Genomic DNA, 18,053 nt, shown 5'->3' with positions numbered 1-18,053 from the left:
TGTTGTCATGCTTGATTCTTCTATGTTATGTTTCATTGTTAAGGGGGCCAACTGGTCTTTGGAACCAAAAAGTGACAAAAAAATTCATTTTTTAAAATTGACATACAGTCGAACTCCGCTACGATGAAACTGTTGTGACGCGTCGCTCGGCAAAGCTGCGCAAGTGAACAACTCGCGTCCCAAACAACAACTGACTTTTACTATCACCCTTCCTCTCGAAGATAACTTTCTCGTGCGGGCGCAAGCGCTCTCTGCACCGCACACAGAAGCACCGCTTTGAGTCGCCACAGTACTCCCCCATGGTGAGTGCGCGCACAGCGGCCGCACTCGGACGACCCACTGCGGTTCATAAGTTCATGCGCACCGGGGGTCTCGTACACCGTCCACTCCGTGTAAACCGTTTGAGGACTTGTTGGGGCTGCGCTACGTGGTCTGCCGGGGGTGCCTGCGAAGATGGAGCTCAAGGTGGTGCAGGAGCTTCGCTGTTGGAGTCCACGTGTGCTGATTTTACGCGGTCTAGAAAAACCACGTCGTGACGACCACCTCTGTCGATTGTAATGTGCTTGTCTGCCCGTCGCAGCACCTTGAAAGGCCCGTCGTACGGGGGCCGGAGTGGAGGCTGTACGGCGTCGTGCCTCACAAACACGTGAGAGCAGGAGGAGAGTTCCCGGTCCACATAGACTGGCCGGGCTGCGGGCGGACGCGGAGGAACAGCACGTAGCTTGCTCATGATGTCTCGTAGTCGCACGGCGTAGTCCGCATTCGCGTACACGTTTTCGTCTTTACTGGTAGTGAAAAACTCCCCTGAGAGGCGAAGCGTTGTTCCGTACACCAGTTCAGCGGAGCAGCATCCAATATCTGCTTTCAGAGCTGTCCTAACGCCCAACAGAACAAACGGCAGTGCCTCTACCCAACTGTGACTCGCAGTAGCCGTCAGGCTCGTCTTCAGATGGCGATGAAACCTTTCCACTATACCGTTGCTTATCGGATGGTAGGCAGTTGTTCTGATGCGGTGAGTACCCAAGAGCCGGGTGACGCTTGCAAACAGGGCGGACTCAAACTGTGTTCCGCGATCCGTAGTCACGGTTGCCGGCACTCCGAAGCGGGCCACCCAGTGGAAAATAAATGCGCGGGCGACGGTATCAGCAGTCATGTCTGGAATGGGCACGTCTTCCGGCCATCGCGTGAAGCGATCAATGCAGGTTAGCAAGTAGCTTTGCCCCTGGCACAACGACAGTGGTCCCACAATGTCAACATGCACATGGGCAAATCGACAGTCCGGCAGAGGGAAGGATCCCAAGGGGGTCACAGTATGTCGCTGAACTTTGGAGCGCTGGCATGCGATGCACTCTTGTGTCCAGTATCGGACATCCCGGTTTATTCCTGGCCACACGAACCTCCCTGTGCATAGCCGTTGCGTGGCTCGAATCCCGGGATGCGCCAGGCTGTGCAGCAAGTCAAAAATGCTGCGACGGAGGTTCGAGGGGACGAACGGTCGGGCCTTGCTTGTAGACATGTCGCAGCATACGGATCCTGTGGGTTCTGCCAACCATTGCAGCTTCAAGGCGCTGGTTGAAGACGTCAGTAGACGCTTCAATTCTCCAACACTGCGTTGAGCCGTCGTAAGTGTGGTGAAGTCCACGCCGCTCGGCAGGCTGATGGCATTCACTGGACCGCGCGAAAGAGCGTCGGCAGCAGCATTATCCGTGCCACTAACATGGCGTATATCTGTCGTGAATTCTGCGATGTACGACATTTGGCGGAGCTCCCGTGCCACGTGCGCACCAGAATCGGAGTTCGCGCGCAATGCGTAGTTGAGTGGCTTGTGATCCCTGAGCACAAAAAATTCTTGTCCTTCCACATAATGTCGGAAATGCCGGATAGCCGCGTATATGGCCAGGAGTTTCCTACCGAAGGTGCTGTACCTTCGTTCGGATGGGCTCAGTTTTCTAGAGAAGAAGGAAATTGGTCACCACACTCCGCTCACCCTCTGCTGCAACACGGCTCCAATCGCTGCATCGGAGGCGTCCACCATGACACACTGAGGAACACCCAGCTGCGGGTACGTGAGCATGGTAGCATTTGCGACAGCTTCCTTTATCATCCGGAATGCTTGTGTGGATTGGTCGTTCCACTGAATGGCAGTTGCTTTAGATCCAGATGCCGCAAGTAGGCTGTGGAGAGGGTGAAGGATGTTGCCGCATTTCGGGATAAACCTACGGTAGAAATTTACGAGTCCCAGGAACTCTCGAAGCTGGCAGAGGTTTTTCGGCTGTGGAAACTGCCGTACTGCTTCCACCTTGTCCTTCTGGGGCTGTACTCCGGCACTTGAAATGCTGTGGCCCAAAAATGATAGTGTCGGTACCCCAAACACGCACTTTGCCGTAATGATAACGATGCCGTTCTCTGTCAGTCGCTGAAGTACGTAGCGCAGATGCCGCTCGTGCTCTTCAGGAGTGCTGCTAACAATCAGAAGATCATCGAGGTATACCTTGCAAAAGTAGAGGCCACGGACAACGCCATCCATAAACCGTTGAAAAGTTTGGCCGGCGTTGCGTAAGCCGAAAGGCATGCGTAGGAACTCGAACATTCCGAACGGCATTGTTATTGCGGTCTTGGGGATATCCTCCGGTGCTACGGGTATCTGATGATATGCTCGCACTAGATCTATTTTAGAGAAAATGGTAGCACCATGCAGGAAGGAGGTCATGTCATGAATGTGCGGGACTGGGTAACGGTCTGGCACTGTTACCCGGTTCAGCGCTCGATAGTCCCCGCAAGGGCGCCAATCACCGTCTGTTGATTTTGGGACCATGTGAAGAGGTGACGCATATGGGCTGGATGAAGGACGTACTATCCTGAGTTCCATCATGTGGGCAAACGCCTGTCGAGCCAACCGCAGCTTCTCGGGTGACAGGCGCCGTGGTCGCGCATAGACCGGTGGGCCTGTGGTTTCGATGTGATGCAGGACGCCGTGCTTTACTTCTGGAAATGCCTGTGGCTGTCGTGTCAGCTCTGGGAACTCTTGTAGTATTGCGGTGAAGTACGCTTCCCCAGCCGGACTGAGCAAGGCCGGGCTGATAGGGGGGTGCCAACACGGCGTGCCTTGTACCGCTCCCCGAGAAACGGGATCTTGAAGCCGTTTGTTGCGGACGTCGACCAACAGACCGAAGAACTGGAGAAAGTCTGCGCCTAGTATGGCGAATTTGACATCAGCAGCTATGAACACCCATCTAAACGTTCTGCCAAAACCGAAGTTCAGCGACAGTGAACGATGGCCATATGTTGTTATTGCCGTGTTATTGACAGCTTGCAAGGGCGATGTACTAGGTTTCTTTCTTTCAGCTTGTGACGCCGGTATAACGCTCACCTCAGCGCCTGTGTCCACTAAGAAACGTACTCCGTTGTTGCGGTCGGTAATAAAAAATACTGAGGGACGACTTGGAGGCAACGTAGTAGCACTGGTCGCCCTCAGTGCCTGCCGCGGCTGTTTCCCGAGTGCGCGCACGGTGGGACACATTTACGCGCACTACTTCCGAACCTCCGATGGTACCAGCAGATATGCTCGTGCTGCTCTTGCGATAGCGGCGTGTTAGGCTCGGTTATGGTTTGCGCCCTCCTGCTAGCGTGCAAAGCTGATACTGTTTCGGCAAGTCGAGCAATCGCCTCACGCATCTCTTGAAGTTCGTTTAGAGGCTGTTGCGCTTGCACGGCAGCCATGGGTGTGGGTGGTGTCATTGCTACCAGTTTGTCAGCAAGTTCGACGGCTGCAATTAAATCCTTGTGCTCTGAGACCGCGATGACCATGCGGACGCCTGAAGGCAACTTTTGCAAAAAAAGTTCTCAGAGCAATACTCCATCTATCGTGTTTGATGTTCCGCCAAGCAACTGTTGCATGTGCCGCAAAAGCTGACTAGGAGTATGGTCGCCGAGTTCCGTGCCGCGAAGCAATTGCTGCAGTCGTTGTGGTTCGGAGGGCGTAACTCAGTGAATAAAGGTTTCTTTTAGCGTTGCATATGCGTTTTCGACAGGTGGTGCAAGCAACAGATCCCCGATTTCACTGGCTATGGCGGGCGGCAGACTGCTGACTACGTAGTGGTATTTCGTAAGGTCTGCGGTGATTCGTCTGGCTGCGAACTGAGATTCCACTTGTATGAACCAAAGTGCGGGGTCCGCAGTCCAAAAAAGGGGCAGCTTACCGTCGACTGAGGAGACTGTTGGAGGGGCGTCGGTCGTGGACGTTGAATCCATATTGCGGCTGGTTCGACACTGCGGTCGCTGTGTCTGTATTACGAGTCCGGGTCACCAATGTTGTGACGCGTCGCTCAGCAAAGCTGCACAAGTGAACAACTCGCGTCCCAAACAACAACTGACTTTTATTATCACCCTTCCTCTCGAAGATAACTTTCTCGTGCGGGCGCATGCGCTCTCTGCACCGCACACAGAAGCACCGCTTTGTGTCGCCACAAAACTCATGGGTTACAAAAAATATTTCGTTGTAGTGAAATTGAAAAAATCTAGCTGATCTGAGCTAGCAAAACAAAAGAATGTTTATCCTTAAAAATAAAAAAGTGTCCGCTGCTTCCTATTCTTTCCCAGCAGCGTCACAACGCGATTCACAGTCATGCATAGCGAAGACATGGTGAAAACCACGCTGAAACAATGCCTACAAGAACTTTCGTGAACGTAACAAACAGTTGCATTAACACTTTAACACCAGCAGCTGTCCGCCGTCGAAGTGTATCCGACAACGCCGAGTTGAAGGCAGGGTATCGTGGAGCGGTGACTTTTGCCTTATTCTATGCCATTCTTATCATCCATCACTTGCGGCTAGCTGATTTGGTTGATAATACGAATGAACAGCCACTCTGATTAGGTATCACACTGGCCAAGTGCAAATAAGATGATAAGCATCTCTCCGCGTTTGCACCAAGCAGCTGCGGCAGCTGCGTAAAGGAAACCATGAACTGAGCGACTGAGCTTCAGTTTCGCATCGTCTGTGGCTCGAAAGCAAGCCAGTGACAAAAGCAGGGCCTGGCAGGGCAGTCTCATTGCCATTGCTATTGAGCAATGGCGGTGCCCAAGCTTGCTAAACAGCGGCAGTTTATGATGGTGCCAACGTGTGTTTTAGACTTCGTCAACATATCTTCCGGTTCTGAAAATGCATGAATATGTTAAAGATGGGGTTTCCTATATAGCAATAAATATTTGAACCTGAATTGCATCGTAAAATTTCGTTCAAGCGAGATGGCAGAAAAAAAGTGTTCGTTGTGGCGACAACATCTTGACTTGATTTGATTTATGCATTGACTCCTAAGGACTGCTGACGGAGAACTATGAATTTTTCATTGTAGCGGAAATTTCGTTGAAGCGGCGTTCGTTGTAGCGGGGTTCGACTGTATTTGTTTTCTGCAAGTATTTTTCTATCGCTTTGCAAATTTTCATGCACGAGGAAATGGTAATTTTTTTGTAATGTCATTCTAACTGTCTAGATTCTTGACGCTGTTAACATGCAGAACCTGCAAAAAAATGGGAAACGGATTTCGAGGCTTTTTTATAATTAGCCGGCACCTGTGCTGGAAACTCTGCTACGAATTTATGAGCACCTTTATGAGGATTGCAAAACATGCGCACCACGAATGTAACTTTTTGATGAAGCTGTGTGTTTTCAGCTTTTTCCGTTTTTTCTCAGAAAAGTAAATTTACGACTGTTCAATTTTGAGGCCTCAATATCTCTGCAGCTAGGGCAGGTACAACGATAATTCTTCTTGCAATGGAAATCTGTATGCGTGTAGAATGCAAGTATGGGAGCAAAACATGGAGCACAAGCTTTTTCAATTAATTGCTCATCAAAATTGTAATACAATTCCAACTGCTTTTGGAAATGGATAGTTCATTTTGCTGTAAAATAACCAAGAAAGGCCTAAAAACAAAATACTCGCATACGTTTACTCTATAGTTAATAGTCTATGTTGGAATATCTTAAATATCACTTTTAATTAAGCACTTTTTTTTCTATGGCGGCCTCAAACAATAGAAGGTGAACTTAAGTTATCTCAGGAACAATACGAGTTACAGAAAAACAAATTAAATATTTGAAATCAGCAGAAAAGCCTGCATAATCCTGTGCAGTTTGATCAAGATCACTGAAGGAATAAAAAATGTCTAAGACCAGTTTGCCCCCTTAAGAGGTGAGCCTCTACACTCTGAATGCATGCACCGACGGGAAGGGCCATATTGTAAAGTAGGTAGGAACACACTGCACACCGACTAATACAGTGCATCTATGCCAGTCCTCCATGAAGTGTCATGCTCCACTGTCACTGGCGCTCGGGTAAGGCATTGCAGGTAGGGCCAAGAAAAAAAGAGAAAAAATAGGCCTTGTAGGGACCCCTCCATATTAACGGATGGGTGGATCACCACATAGCAGTCGCACGTTTTTCAGGACGAGAATTGCTGCGGAGGATTGCTTGTAACTCAACTTCAGGAAAACAAGAACAAATTAATTGATTACTGATAATCAATTATGACAAAATTCACTTACCCAGAAAGCTACAGTTTTGAAAATGTAATCAATACAATACAATAGAATCTCGATGATACGATTACGGTCTATGCGAATTTCGTGATATGAATTTTAAGATTGTTTTGAATGCACTACATAGCACAAAATACACTGTGATTTGGTGCTATACAAATGGTTTCCCCAGTCACCGCGGATGATACGAATTTGCGATTGAACACCACACACAAGCAGCGCAACGCAGCTTGTCTGTGCGAGGCAGGCCCGTTCACTCTTAGCCTCAAAGAGAGTGAATGCGGTGAAACTTGGCGGAATTTTCCTCGCTTTAGTGGCTGGAAAAACACACTGCGAGACCGATGCAAAAAAATCGGTCCGAGACCAATTTTCCCGCAATACCACATCGTTTTGACTTTGGCTACAGCGGCTGCTCTTGCAGTGGTGGGAATTCCTTCCAGCATTTCGGAGCAGCCATTGGAGCAGGCAAAACCTGCTTTTGGAGCAGCCACCTCTGTGCTTGAAGCCCGCACGGGCTTTTCATGACCACCGCACAGGAAGAAAAATTTAGCTTTAATTTAGCTTAATGTTCTCTCAGTTTACATAATCATTTATACAGAAACAGCAAGCCCACAGAATAAGTACAAAAGATAACCAAAAGCAGGACCCTATACAGAAGTGGTGACAATATGAAGGATATTGCACCAACAAGTTAGCTGCAGCATGAAGCTCTAGCAGTGTGCACCCACACTCACTCACATGAGTGTGCACAAGGCAAACCCATTTTTTTCATTTTTGGCACCAAAAAAGAAAAGAAAAAACATTACACAAAAACATGAAGGAAAAGGGGGGGGGGGGGGGGGGGGTCCCAATGGTAAACGCCAACATCGACGTTGCGGTCTTATAACGGCCAGGAGTGGTCGAGCACACGAAGTAGGTTTCCTACTAAAATGAAAGTCTCAAAGGGGAGCGCAAAACACTCCTGGAATCGGTGTCATCAAAACAACTAGCAAAACCTAATTCCGTCAAAACAACTCGTGTGTGTCTTCCTGGGTACATGTGAACGGATGGGACAACGCAGCTGGCTTCCACGAGAGCGCGGGTGAGTTTTGGCTTTGCTTACTATTGGATTCTTTCGACAGGAATGCAAAGCGCTTCTAGCTTTTTCTTACATCCTTGCTGCCTTTATTCTAACGCTGCGCTAGCCACGTGCCCTCGGAGCTCGTAGATCGCTCACACATCGCCGCGACTGCGGTTTTGTGTGCAGCAGTTGCGGAAAACTATAGATCCGTTTCAAATCCGCGTGCGTTGGCTGTGCACGTGCCTTCAAAACTAAGTCAATTTATCCTATCTAGGATAGCATCTGCCATGGTCTTGTCCACAAAGTTTGCGGAAAGCAGCGTTGCTGTGACGGGTTGAGCGTTGGACGCGTGCACACTTTCAAAGTACTGTCAGTAACGTTGTCACCATACATGATCGTGTTAAGAACGACTACGGTTTTATCCACACCGATTGTGGCAACAACCATACGCAGTGTAGAAGACAGTGCATGCGCTGGTCGCACGCATACTTCTGAAAATTTGAGCACGCTCCTTTCGATCGGCCTTCGTTCAACGGTTATGGTACTAAAGTTCATATCACACGCCGCGATTACGAAAAGTGTTTGGAACATTCGAATTTGGGCCCAATGAACACAGTAGAATTTGGATGACGAATTTCACAAATTGCTATATGCCGCGGTTTTACTGTTCGTTTAGATGAACACCTCTCCCTGTCAAACTGCCTTATTTGCCTTATCAAGCTGCCTTATTATAGAAACTGCCTTATTTTTCAAATTGCTGCCCGCCAAGACTATCACGTATAAAGGAGACAAGTACACGAGAGGGAAAACAAGTAAAGAACGGATAACTGTAATGGTTGCTGCGAACATGACCGGGACCGAGAAGTTGCCTCCGTTTGTGATAGGCAGACGTCCTCGTTGCTTCAAGAACATCTGGTCCCTCCCATCAGACTATGCGGCCAACAAAAAGGCCTGGATGACGAGGCAATTGTTCACGCAGTGGCTGGGGAAGCTTGACGAGAAGTTCGAACGCTGCGGCCGCCAAGTCCTACTTCTTGTGGACAACTGTTCGGCTCATAAAGTCAACGTTGAGACGAAGGCCATTGCGCTGGCCTTCCTTCCAGCAAACACGACAGCGGTACTGCAGCCCATGGACCAGGGTATAATTAGAAATTTAAGATCATTTTATTGGCGTCATATGTTGGGATGAATTCTTTTGTGCAATAACTACCAAGTGATGCTCCTAAGTGCACTACACATGCTTGTGCATGCTTGTGCGTGAAAGCGAATTGCTTTCGCCACTGTGGCTTCAGCACCGAAGCTCTGAAAGCTGATGAGCCACCAGTGCTCGAACACGGCGTCACCACCCCCATGGCGGACGTTTTGGAAGACATCTGCTTTGCGGACTATGTCGATGTGGACTCAAGTGCAGTGGTGTGTGGTGCACTCACGGATGGCGACATAATATGTCGAGTGAGAAGTGCAGAACCTTTCACTGCCATTGACGATGATGAGGAGGAGGACGAAGCACAAGTGCGGCCCTCTGCTGTAGAAGTCATGGCCGGATTGAATGAAGGCGGAGAAGAGGCCTTCCGCCAAATTTGCTCGTTAGAGCGAAAAGTGCTGGCTGTCGCCTTCAAGGAAAGAAGGTAGAATGCGATTCCAGATTTTAAAAAAAAATAAATTAGGCCCTACTTGCAGTGTACTATTGTTCTTCACTTTCGTTAGTTCGAACTTTTGTTAATACGAACTGAGGCGGCTTCCCCTTGTGGTTCGAATGAACTAGCTTTTACTGTACAAACGCATGCGTAACCTAGCAAAATGCGCAGCGTCCTGTGAATACCACTAACAACCCTTTCCAAATCTAAACACGCTTTTCCGCTGGGCACCGGTGTACTGCGGTGAAGGTGGCTTAAGCAGCATTCTTTGTACGGGTAACAATAGAAGCCAAGAAATTTTCTAAGCGCTACACCTCCCCCTCCACTTCCCACCATTTTTCTTTTTTCCACCGGGGAGGTTAGGTGCCGCTTCGGCTCCCTTGCAAAGCATGTTAGACTAGGTAAAGGAACAAAGGCGCGCGTCCGTCGGCCCGGCGACAGTATTGGATATCTATCGCCAGGTCCGTGGCCGAGACGATGCAACTTCAAAATTAACAAAAATAAATAGTTTTATGTGCCTCTGCTAAGGCAATCAACATGGTCGCTGGCAAGGCCGGCGACCATGTTGTCTATCCTGTTTTCTACTTTTTTCCTCGCTAGTATCTGTTGCGCCACCATCATTTTATCAAATTTTATTAAGCCAGCGTTTGCAGCACGTCCAGCTTGTTCGCGCGAGAAAAACGCGCCATACGGTTCCAGCTTTAGTTCCTAACAAGCAATAGCTGCTTTCAGGCTAGAAAATTTACATTTTCCACAAAGCGTCGGTGGCTACAGTAACGCATTTTTGTCTTGAAGTTCCAGCGTTCCGCCGATAGTTATCCACTGCGGTCAACGAACCGATGGACACGCAGCGTTGTTTCTTTATCTGGTCATATTTGAAGTACATTCCAGGCACTATAGCTGGGGTCTGCGCGCTCTGACAGATGACGCAAACTGTAGGTGGCCAACGTGGCCTGCATTTCTCGCCCTAATTAGTGCACCTGAGAAAATTTTGCGGGCGGCTGGGCATTTTGGCGCAACAATCAGAAATTGTATCAAATTGGCGCAACTGGGGCAGCTGTTACACCCCCAGTTAATACTTTTTGCAGTTCCATAGCAGAAAATATCTGCTGCTTTCCAACTACTATTTAAAAATTTGCATGCTTATATATTCGTAACAGTCTGAAAATGAAAAATAAGTGCTTCAGGCCTTTAAAGAAAAAGGCTTTGCTAGTAAACAAGTGTTTGAAACAAAGCACACGCATGGTAAACCGTGATGCTTTTCAACTGGTATAGAAACCTTTGTGCTGAAGGCACATATAGCAATGAAGCAGTTGGCAATTCACAATTTCTTTAAGCGGTGTGATCAGCAGTAAGTGGCCAATAAACTTGTGGACTTCACGCCTCTGCTTTCTGTTCATTGCATGCAGTTAGGATTTAAAGACACTTAAAAATTTTGAATGTGATAAAATCAATGTCTAATCATAATGTGTGGTGTCACCTCACACAGAGTCATCGATCTGAGCGCTTCTCATAATTAAAACTTCTTGATTCTTCAAACAGAATTCAGAGGTCTCTTCGAGTTTGAATTAATGAGAGTCCACTGTACTAACAAGTGCTGCGGAAAATAAATTCAGTTGGTAGCCAGCGCTCGTGTTGTCCCTCTTTGCCTTCCGTTCCTCGCCTTCTGTATGCTTTTTTTCTTCCAGTCCTTTAGCGCTTGCGCTGCAGCCCTTATTAACATGGAATTCAACCAACTAACCCAAATAGCCGTTCTTCTGTAATATAATAACATTACTAGAAAATGTAACTGATTACAAGTAATCAATTGCTAGTGGGGCATTACGTACAACTCTGCTTATAACGAAAGTGGCAAGTGTAGGGCACTTTTTGCCAAGAGGCACCACGGGGCACATGATCTTTGCATGAAATGACAGAATTTACCACGACAAGATCAGCCTTGCTTCCACAAAAGCAGCCACCCTGCCAATCAGAGGCTGCAATGCATCATCCCTGCTAAATACAGAATGATAGCAAAAGAACACCACCCACAGCATACCTGGCAGGTGTCGACGAGAGGCGACCTGCCACGGGAGACTCTGGCACTTGCGGGAGGCAGGAGGCTTCCCTGAATGCTGCCGGTCTGGGCACTCTCGAAGTGCTGCCCGATGCTGCGACATGAGAAGAGGTCAATGCTGGAGGAACGGGTAGCACTGTTTGCGCACAGCAAAACAAAATTGTGCACAACAAATCAGTTTCCATTGCAAGGACAATCTTACAGAACCCTTATAATGTGGATGTGTGAGTTAATTCGAATGAACATCTTTACCCATCGTGAAAGCCAAGGATGTAGAAGAGGTGCCTCACAACCACAAGTTGAGCTGATGAATAACTTTTGCTATAACTGGGGGTCAGCGTGAAGGAATCGTACGTTTATGCCGTTACAGTCAATAAGAAATGCATGTCACTGTTACAGAGAGACATGGTTAAGTTGAAGTTTGCTCTTTGTGACCTACCTGTCAAGTCTGCATTGATATCGTGTTCATTTGGCAACAGTGTGCAATCTCAATATGCTCATAAGGGGAGACGCGGGTCTTGAAATGGCAAAAAATCGCAAAAAAGTGCAGTATCACGAAATTCAAACATTTAATAACCTCCCGGAAAAATCTGAAAGATGCGTTCAACCAAAAGATACTAAAAAAAGAAAAACAGCATTTTACTTCTCAAAGTGGAGGCGAAATGACCGAAAATTGGCTAAATATGTTCGAAGTTCGCACGCTCAAAACTTCTGAACACGACGACCATGCACTGCCATCTTGATGTTTTGAAGCTGCTTGCTTTGTGAATTTTTTCGCTATTTTCAAAATGACGAATGGAGAGCGACACTACCTTTCTTTTTTTAAAAGTCGTTTGCGCGCTGTCCTCCTATTGACTTGTCGCTTTTTTTTTTTTTTTTTTTCAGTCTTGTGTTGCTATCGCACGCAAGCACCTCAAGTTGCTGCATAGGGGCTTCATTCGCTGTGTCCTCGGCCTGCCACGGTTCACTCAAGTAGCAGCCACTCTGGCAAAGGTGGGTGTCTGGCCTCTCTCACTGCTCCTACAGCAACGTGGCCTACTGCACGTTAATCGGCTAGCCCATGCGCCTCATTGGCACCACCTGCCCACCCGGCTGCAAAGTCCACCAGGATCTCGGATGGGCGAGCTGCTGCAGATCTATAACGAAGCTGTGGAACCAGTGCCTCCCACCATCCCTTTAACCCGCCAACAGAAAAACCACTCGCTATCAACACCGGCCTTTGAGGACTTTCCCAGCGTCGCTCACCCATTTGCGCTCTCAAGCTGGCATCTGCCTCTAAGCTAGAGGCTGGAAGGCTTGTTGCGTACATGGTCGGCTCCGTCCTCCCATACACTGTGTAATGCCAGCACTTAGTTGGACGGCCTCCTGTCGTCTCCCTTTTGTGGTCTGCTCTACTACTGCAGAGATGGCCGGTCTCCACCTAGCAGTTGACCTTCAGGCGGTAAACCCCCCAATGTGCCCCGTGGCTGTTGCATGCAACTCAAGAACTGCGTTGCTGGCCATGGCGAAACTGGAATGGGCAGGCTTCGAAACACAGCTGCTTGTCACCGAGCTGCATGCTGTCCTTGCCAGTGGCGTCAATGTTTCTCTCCACTGGGTCTCATTTCATGTGGGAATCCAGGGAAATGAGCAGGCAGCCGCCCTGGCGAAATAAGCGCATCACTACGCTGTTTTTGTGTGCCAGGCGGTGGTCGCCTCAGACCTTTCGAGGCTCACATTGAGGAGGCTGTTGCTACGCTGCCACTCTGACAATCGTGTAGCCAGGATGAAACCGCCAACTCGGCTGCCTTGCTGGGGTTTCACCAGGGGGGAGAGTTCCCTTTTATTTCGCTTGCGCATCGGCTGCTGCTGGCCTGCGGCCCGGAGTCATCGGCTTGGCAGAGCCTCGTCCCCTGCGTGCACTGCATGCGGGGCAGATGAAACCATCGAGAAGCTGTTGTGTGTTTGCCCAAGACTTCGCACACAATGAGACGTCTTGCTTGCCGTACGTTGGCGCCAGTCCGACCCCGGCTACACAGAGGGACACGGTAACACACCCAGGTCTTCAAGGCGGTTCTTCGCTTCCTTGAGGACACTGGACTGGACAACCGGCATTAGAAGCGGCTCGCCACGTCCTCGTTCATGGACGCCTTTTCTCTTCTTCTCCTATCTTCTCCACATCTTTAATACCCTCACCCCACCCCTACAGGAGCCGAGCCGTGCTCCCAATAAGGGCTGCAGAAGTTTCGACTTTTCCTTTTCTCAACCTCTCTCTCTTTCTCTCTCGGCTTGGGATTTCAGCTGCTCCGCAACTTTCCTCAGGTTGGCAACTTCACTACCACGTTTGACCAACTGCGATCATTGAGCTGCTCAAATGTCCGAAAACATTTGTCTGAAGAAAACCACACGGTGCGTATTTGGCAAGAAACCTCAGCGACCATAGAATGCCTGACATAATTCGGCGAGGCATGTCCGCAATAGCCGCTCGACAAATTGAACACGCAGCTGCATCCTAGCACATCGAGCGTGGACGCCTCGAATGCCAGCACAGAATTCATAATAATCGCGGAATTGTCTTTTGACGCATCAAATACAGCACTGCAGCCCACTACTGCAGCCCACTACTGCCGCGGAACACGTCCGAAATCCGCGGTAGGCGGTTTGCGTCCGAAACGCAACTTGGCATGCATAGTGTGCCTATTTCGTTGGGCCATGCCTCGAGTGTTATCACAGAACTTCTTATCAACTGAGGAAAATAGCCAGGGCACAGCAAGTGCGGCCAACGTGAAAAGCCCTTCGCGTCAAGTCGGCAACGGAACGAAAATTTGAACTTCTCGGCGTCGACACAAAACAAGCGAATCCCAGTGACAGTGGAATGGAATTCTTGATCGTACATTTGAGAGTGCTTAACTACATTCTCGGATTTATGATTCGCACCACTTGCAGTGACAGTGTGTAAAGAGCAAAGAAATGAGTATAAACATTAGTGTGAAACTCGTGATGGCATGCTCAACGTGCGGTATGCAAGATGAGCAATACCTGCTTCACTGAGGGTGACTGGAGATTCATCAATAACGTCATTTATAAATGCAAAAGACCAAGCAGCCAGAAATGCCACGAAATACAAGCTCGTGAATAGGCACAAGCCAACAACGGACACTGCCTATAGCCCTGGTCAGCTGTAAAGTGTAGATTCAAGCCCATGTCATTGCAAGAACTCAAATAATGTTATTTTTCCCCCATTTTTATTTTTGTGACCGCCCTTGGTGCAAAAAGTGACAATAGACCACATAGACATGTTATTTTCATGCACAGTGTACACATACAAGCTGACACACAGTTGTGAAGTTTTTGGTAGCAGCTTTCTTGCACTATTTTCAAGGACTATGCATGCTAATACTACCCCAAATTTTTCATGGCTCCTGTGACATTCTTGTAACATATATGACATTATCTTCTTCCTGAAGAGCAAAGCTATATAATGATGCTATTAATACAGTTATGTTGCAATACCACATAAATTTATGGGAAACTAAAACTTTAAGTGCTCTTTTTTTTCAGTTTCACGTTTTTGGACATAACACTTAGCTTAACGGGGCATTTCGACATGTATTTATTGACTCACAATAAGAAGATTGATCCCAAATTGTTCGTAATGTATAGATCTGGCTAATGATGCTATTCATTTTTTTTCTGTATCTCGTTCACAAAATTTAAATTCGTGACAATTGTAAACAATATGTGGCAGAAATTTTTCACTCATGTTTGTATTCAGCAGAGTGACTTTGTATCCATTTATTCAACACTTGAAGTTTGTTTCAAACACTGAAATTAGCATCATCAGCCAGACCAGCTCTCTGGAAATTTGTATCTATACTTTGTTTTTGTGTTTCACATAGTAAAATTACCAAAAAGCTCTTAAATATGCTAATTGCATATTATAAAAATTTAATATCTTCTGTTCTAATGCAGCTATCCGAAATCTACTTAGAGATTTAGAATCTGCAGAAGAAACTGAATAAGTGTATCAAGGTTCCTTCAATTCAGACAAATAAAAATAAAAAGAAAATTTCAAGACCCACGTCTCTCCCTAGGTGGTTGGTACAGCACCACATCGATCAATCCGATCCTCCCCTTTGGTGAAATATCGTGTGCTCCCAAATCACCTCGACTAGTGGGAGGCCTCAATCGCGAACGGGGAGCCAACCGCGAGGGCTGCGCAGTTGAAGCGGCCTGTGGTCCAGTCGGGGCCTTTGGCAGCTCGGCAGGCACTGCCTGGCTCGTTGTGGTCGTCGCCTTTCGAATGGTAGCCACAGACCGCCTGGAACCTGCATCACAAGTCACGAGCATTCAGCCGGTTCATCTGTGCAACAACTTATGCGACAACACAGATGTCTAGCCCGACACAGCCGCCCCGAGAAGAAAAATTTAGTGGAGCCTTTGTATCGGCCATAAGGCTTCTGGACAGATCGATCTCTCAAAAAAGCTCCACTTCATCAAAACGAACTTATTTTAAATAAGTTCGTTTGGATACGGATAAGTTTGGATACGGAGTGCGAGCCTGTGAAATCGAACGATCGGTACCGTTCAGCGCACAAAAATTGCGGTCGTGATAGTGTGCACAATATATGCAGCCCGAAACATAATCTGCGAATTTTCACAATGGCGCTTTCTTGCCGGAGTTTTGTTTTTTTCCATTCATTTTGTTGACAACACGAGTCTTAATCATATTTTTTGGAAATTTCATTACCTGTAAGCACAATGCATCGCTATCCTCGATTCTCAGGCACGCGCCAGACTGCATGCTCAACAAGCTTTGCCGAAAAGTCACCCCTCACGCAGGGATCGAATCGGTCCCTCCTTCAGGGGTGACTGTTCGGGTGGCTCATAAGCTGATGTCCTGATGGCAGAAGGCAAAGCAGACATCAATAGCAACCTTAAGCTGTGCTCCAGCACTTCCATGAATGTGGCGTAAAAATAGGGAAGGATAAAAGTTTTTTCAAGGAGACGGAAGTATCGTATTTGGGGCACATCACCAGTCACTGACTTCATCCACTGGAGAAGAACCTGGAAGCTTTGATGAAGCCACCAAGTCCAAGCAACATGAGCGAGCTACGTTCTTAAATTGGTCTGTTCGCTTATTACAGCAAGGTCCTTTTGTGTATGGCAACCACATTTGCTCCAATATATGACCTTCTGAAAAAGGACTGCCTGTTGAAACAGACACAACAGCAGTGATGATGAAAGAGACGTTTTGCTTTTTGGAGCAGATTCTGGAGCAGAAAAAATGGTGCTTTGGAGTAGCTTCAAGTGTCTTCGGAGCAGAAAAAAATGCCAGTTTGGAGAGGCTATTGGTGTTTTCGGAGCAGATGCATGTTGCTAATGACTCCTGAAGTCTGAAGAATCAATTAGCATCTCATAAATAGTTATACTTATTAAACGAGCAGTATGAGAGTATGCAGCTAGTACACAAGCAGTATACAGTAGACTCCTTTTAAGACAAACCCGAAAAGCCCACAATCATTTGTTCGTTTCATTAGTAGTTCGTCTTATCAACAGTTCATCATACCAGAAGTACCCCCAAAATCAAATGCTAACATGCCAAGTACACCTAAATAAGCTGCTTTAAAACACTGAATGAAGTAGACTTCCAATGGGGAGGAATGGAACAAGAAAAAGCGTTTATTTGGCTCAGCTTGATAAAAGCTATGCTTATAAGTAGAGCATTTAGACTAATTTTACGAGTACTTGATTTTGCAAGTTAATAATAAATATGCTCATGAATAAATTGCTATCACATTTTAACAATAAAACTGAACTATGACCATATTTTGAAGATTACAAAAAGATAAAGGGAGAGACAAGCACAGTTTTCCTTCAGAGAATGGAAAATTTATTCTTCTGGCTGCTCGCCTTCCGAGGGACTATTTTACTGGCATTGCTATCCCTTTTTGATACGCCTCCATTGCATATCGTTACCTTAACAAAGCCAACACATATACGCCAAGTTGACTATCAAAGTCTGGAAGCTTTTCTTTGAGAATATTTCCTTATTTCCAGCTCGTAGTAACTTTTCTTGAACAACAGGCAGCTGAAAAATCTCTGTTCATGCTACTCACAATCACAAGCCTTAGGCACATAAAGAAGACACGACGCAGTTATAGTTAGTGTGCAAAAGCACCTTCCTTTGTCGTGCAACTTCATAATGAAGATGGCACATCACAATTTGCTGCATTTCACTGCGAACAGATATGACGTGCACAGCGCTTATGCAAGACAATGCAAACTGACCACAGCATGTGTTCAGGCACCATTCATCATTGCAATGCATCTGACTTCTCCGATGAGAGTGCTAGTGCCACATATGTCGTTTCCGTTTCATGCGATTATAATGTACAGGCAATTTTCGTTCCCAATTTCAATTTCATAAGGCTTCTTTTTGCCCCCCTTCCCTTGCAGTTCTCCTTTAGCCAAGCTCTTGTGTTTTTTATTGAAGTAGAAAATAAACGAAGAAGTTGTCACCGTTACTTGGCAACGGCTACCACTTTTCACTTGATTGTTACAAATAAAGAATGAAAAATAAACAAAATAGCATATATACATACAGTAAAACCTCGTTAGTTCGAAGTCACTGGGGCTGCGAGAAAGCTTCGAATTATTCGGGTTTTCGAATGAATAGAACATACAAGAAGTGGGATGGGAGGAACTTGGAACTATTCGAAGTAATCAGTGCTCGTCGTTTTCTGTGCCGGCTAGCTTGCGGCTCCAAAGGCCGTGTTTTCC

At 47.1% G+C, this 18,053-nt stretch overlaps 1 protein-coding gene across 2 annotated transcripts in view; it reads right to left on the bottom strand.

The window, feature by feature from the left end:
• Nucleotides 1–18,053, bottom strand: part of LOC119163054 (uncharacterized) — a 149,105-nt gene that overhangs the window by 10,130 nt on the left and 120,922 nt on the right. For both annotated transcript variants that reach the window (XM_037414988.2, XM_075874304.1), the window contains exons 13-14: nt 15,437–15,598; nt 11,274–11,385 (exon numbers count right to left, since the gene is read on the bottom strand). In XM_037414988.2, the coding sequence (XP_037270885.2) occupies nt 11,274–11,385; nt 15,437–15,598 (274 nt within the window). The remainder of the gene's footprint in view (nt 1–11,273; nt 11,386–15,436; nt 15,599–18,053) is intronic.

Source organism: Rhipicephalus microplus, chromosome 9 (assembly GCF_043290135.1).
Source record: "Rhipicephalus microplus isolate Deutch F79 chromosome 9, USDA_Rmic, whole genome shotgun sequence".
NCBI lineage: Eukaryota > Metazoa > Arthropoda > Arachnida > Ixodida > Ixodidae > Rhipicephalus > Rhipicephalus microplus.
This window is presented reverse-complemented; position numbering and strand designations above follow the sequence as displayed.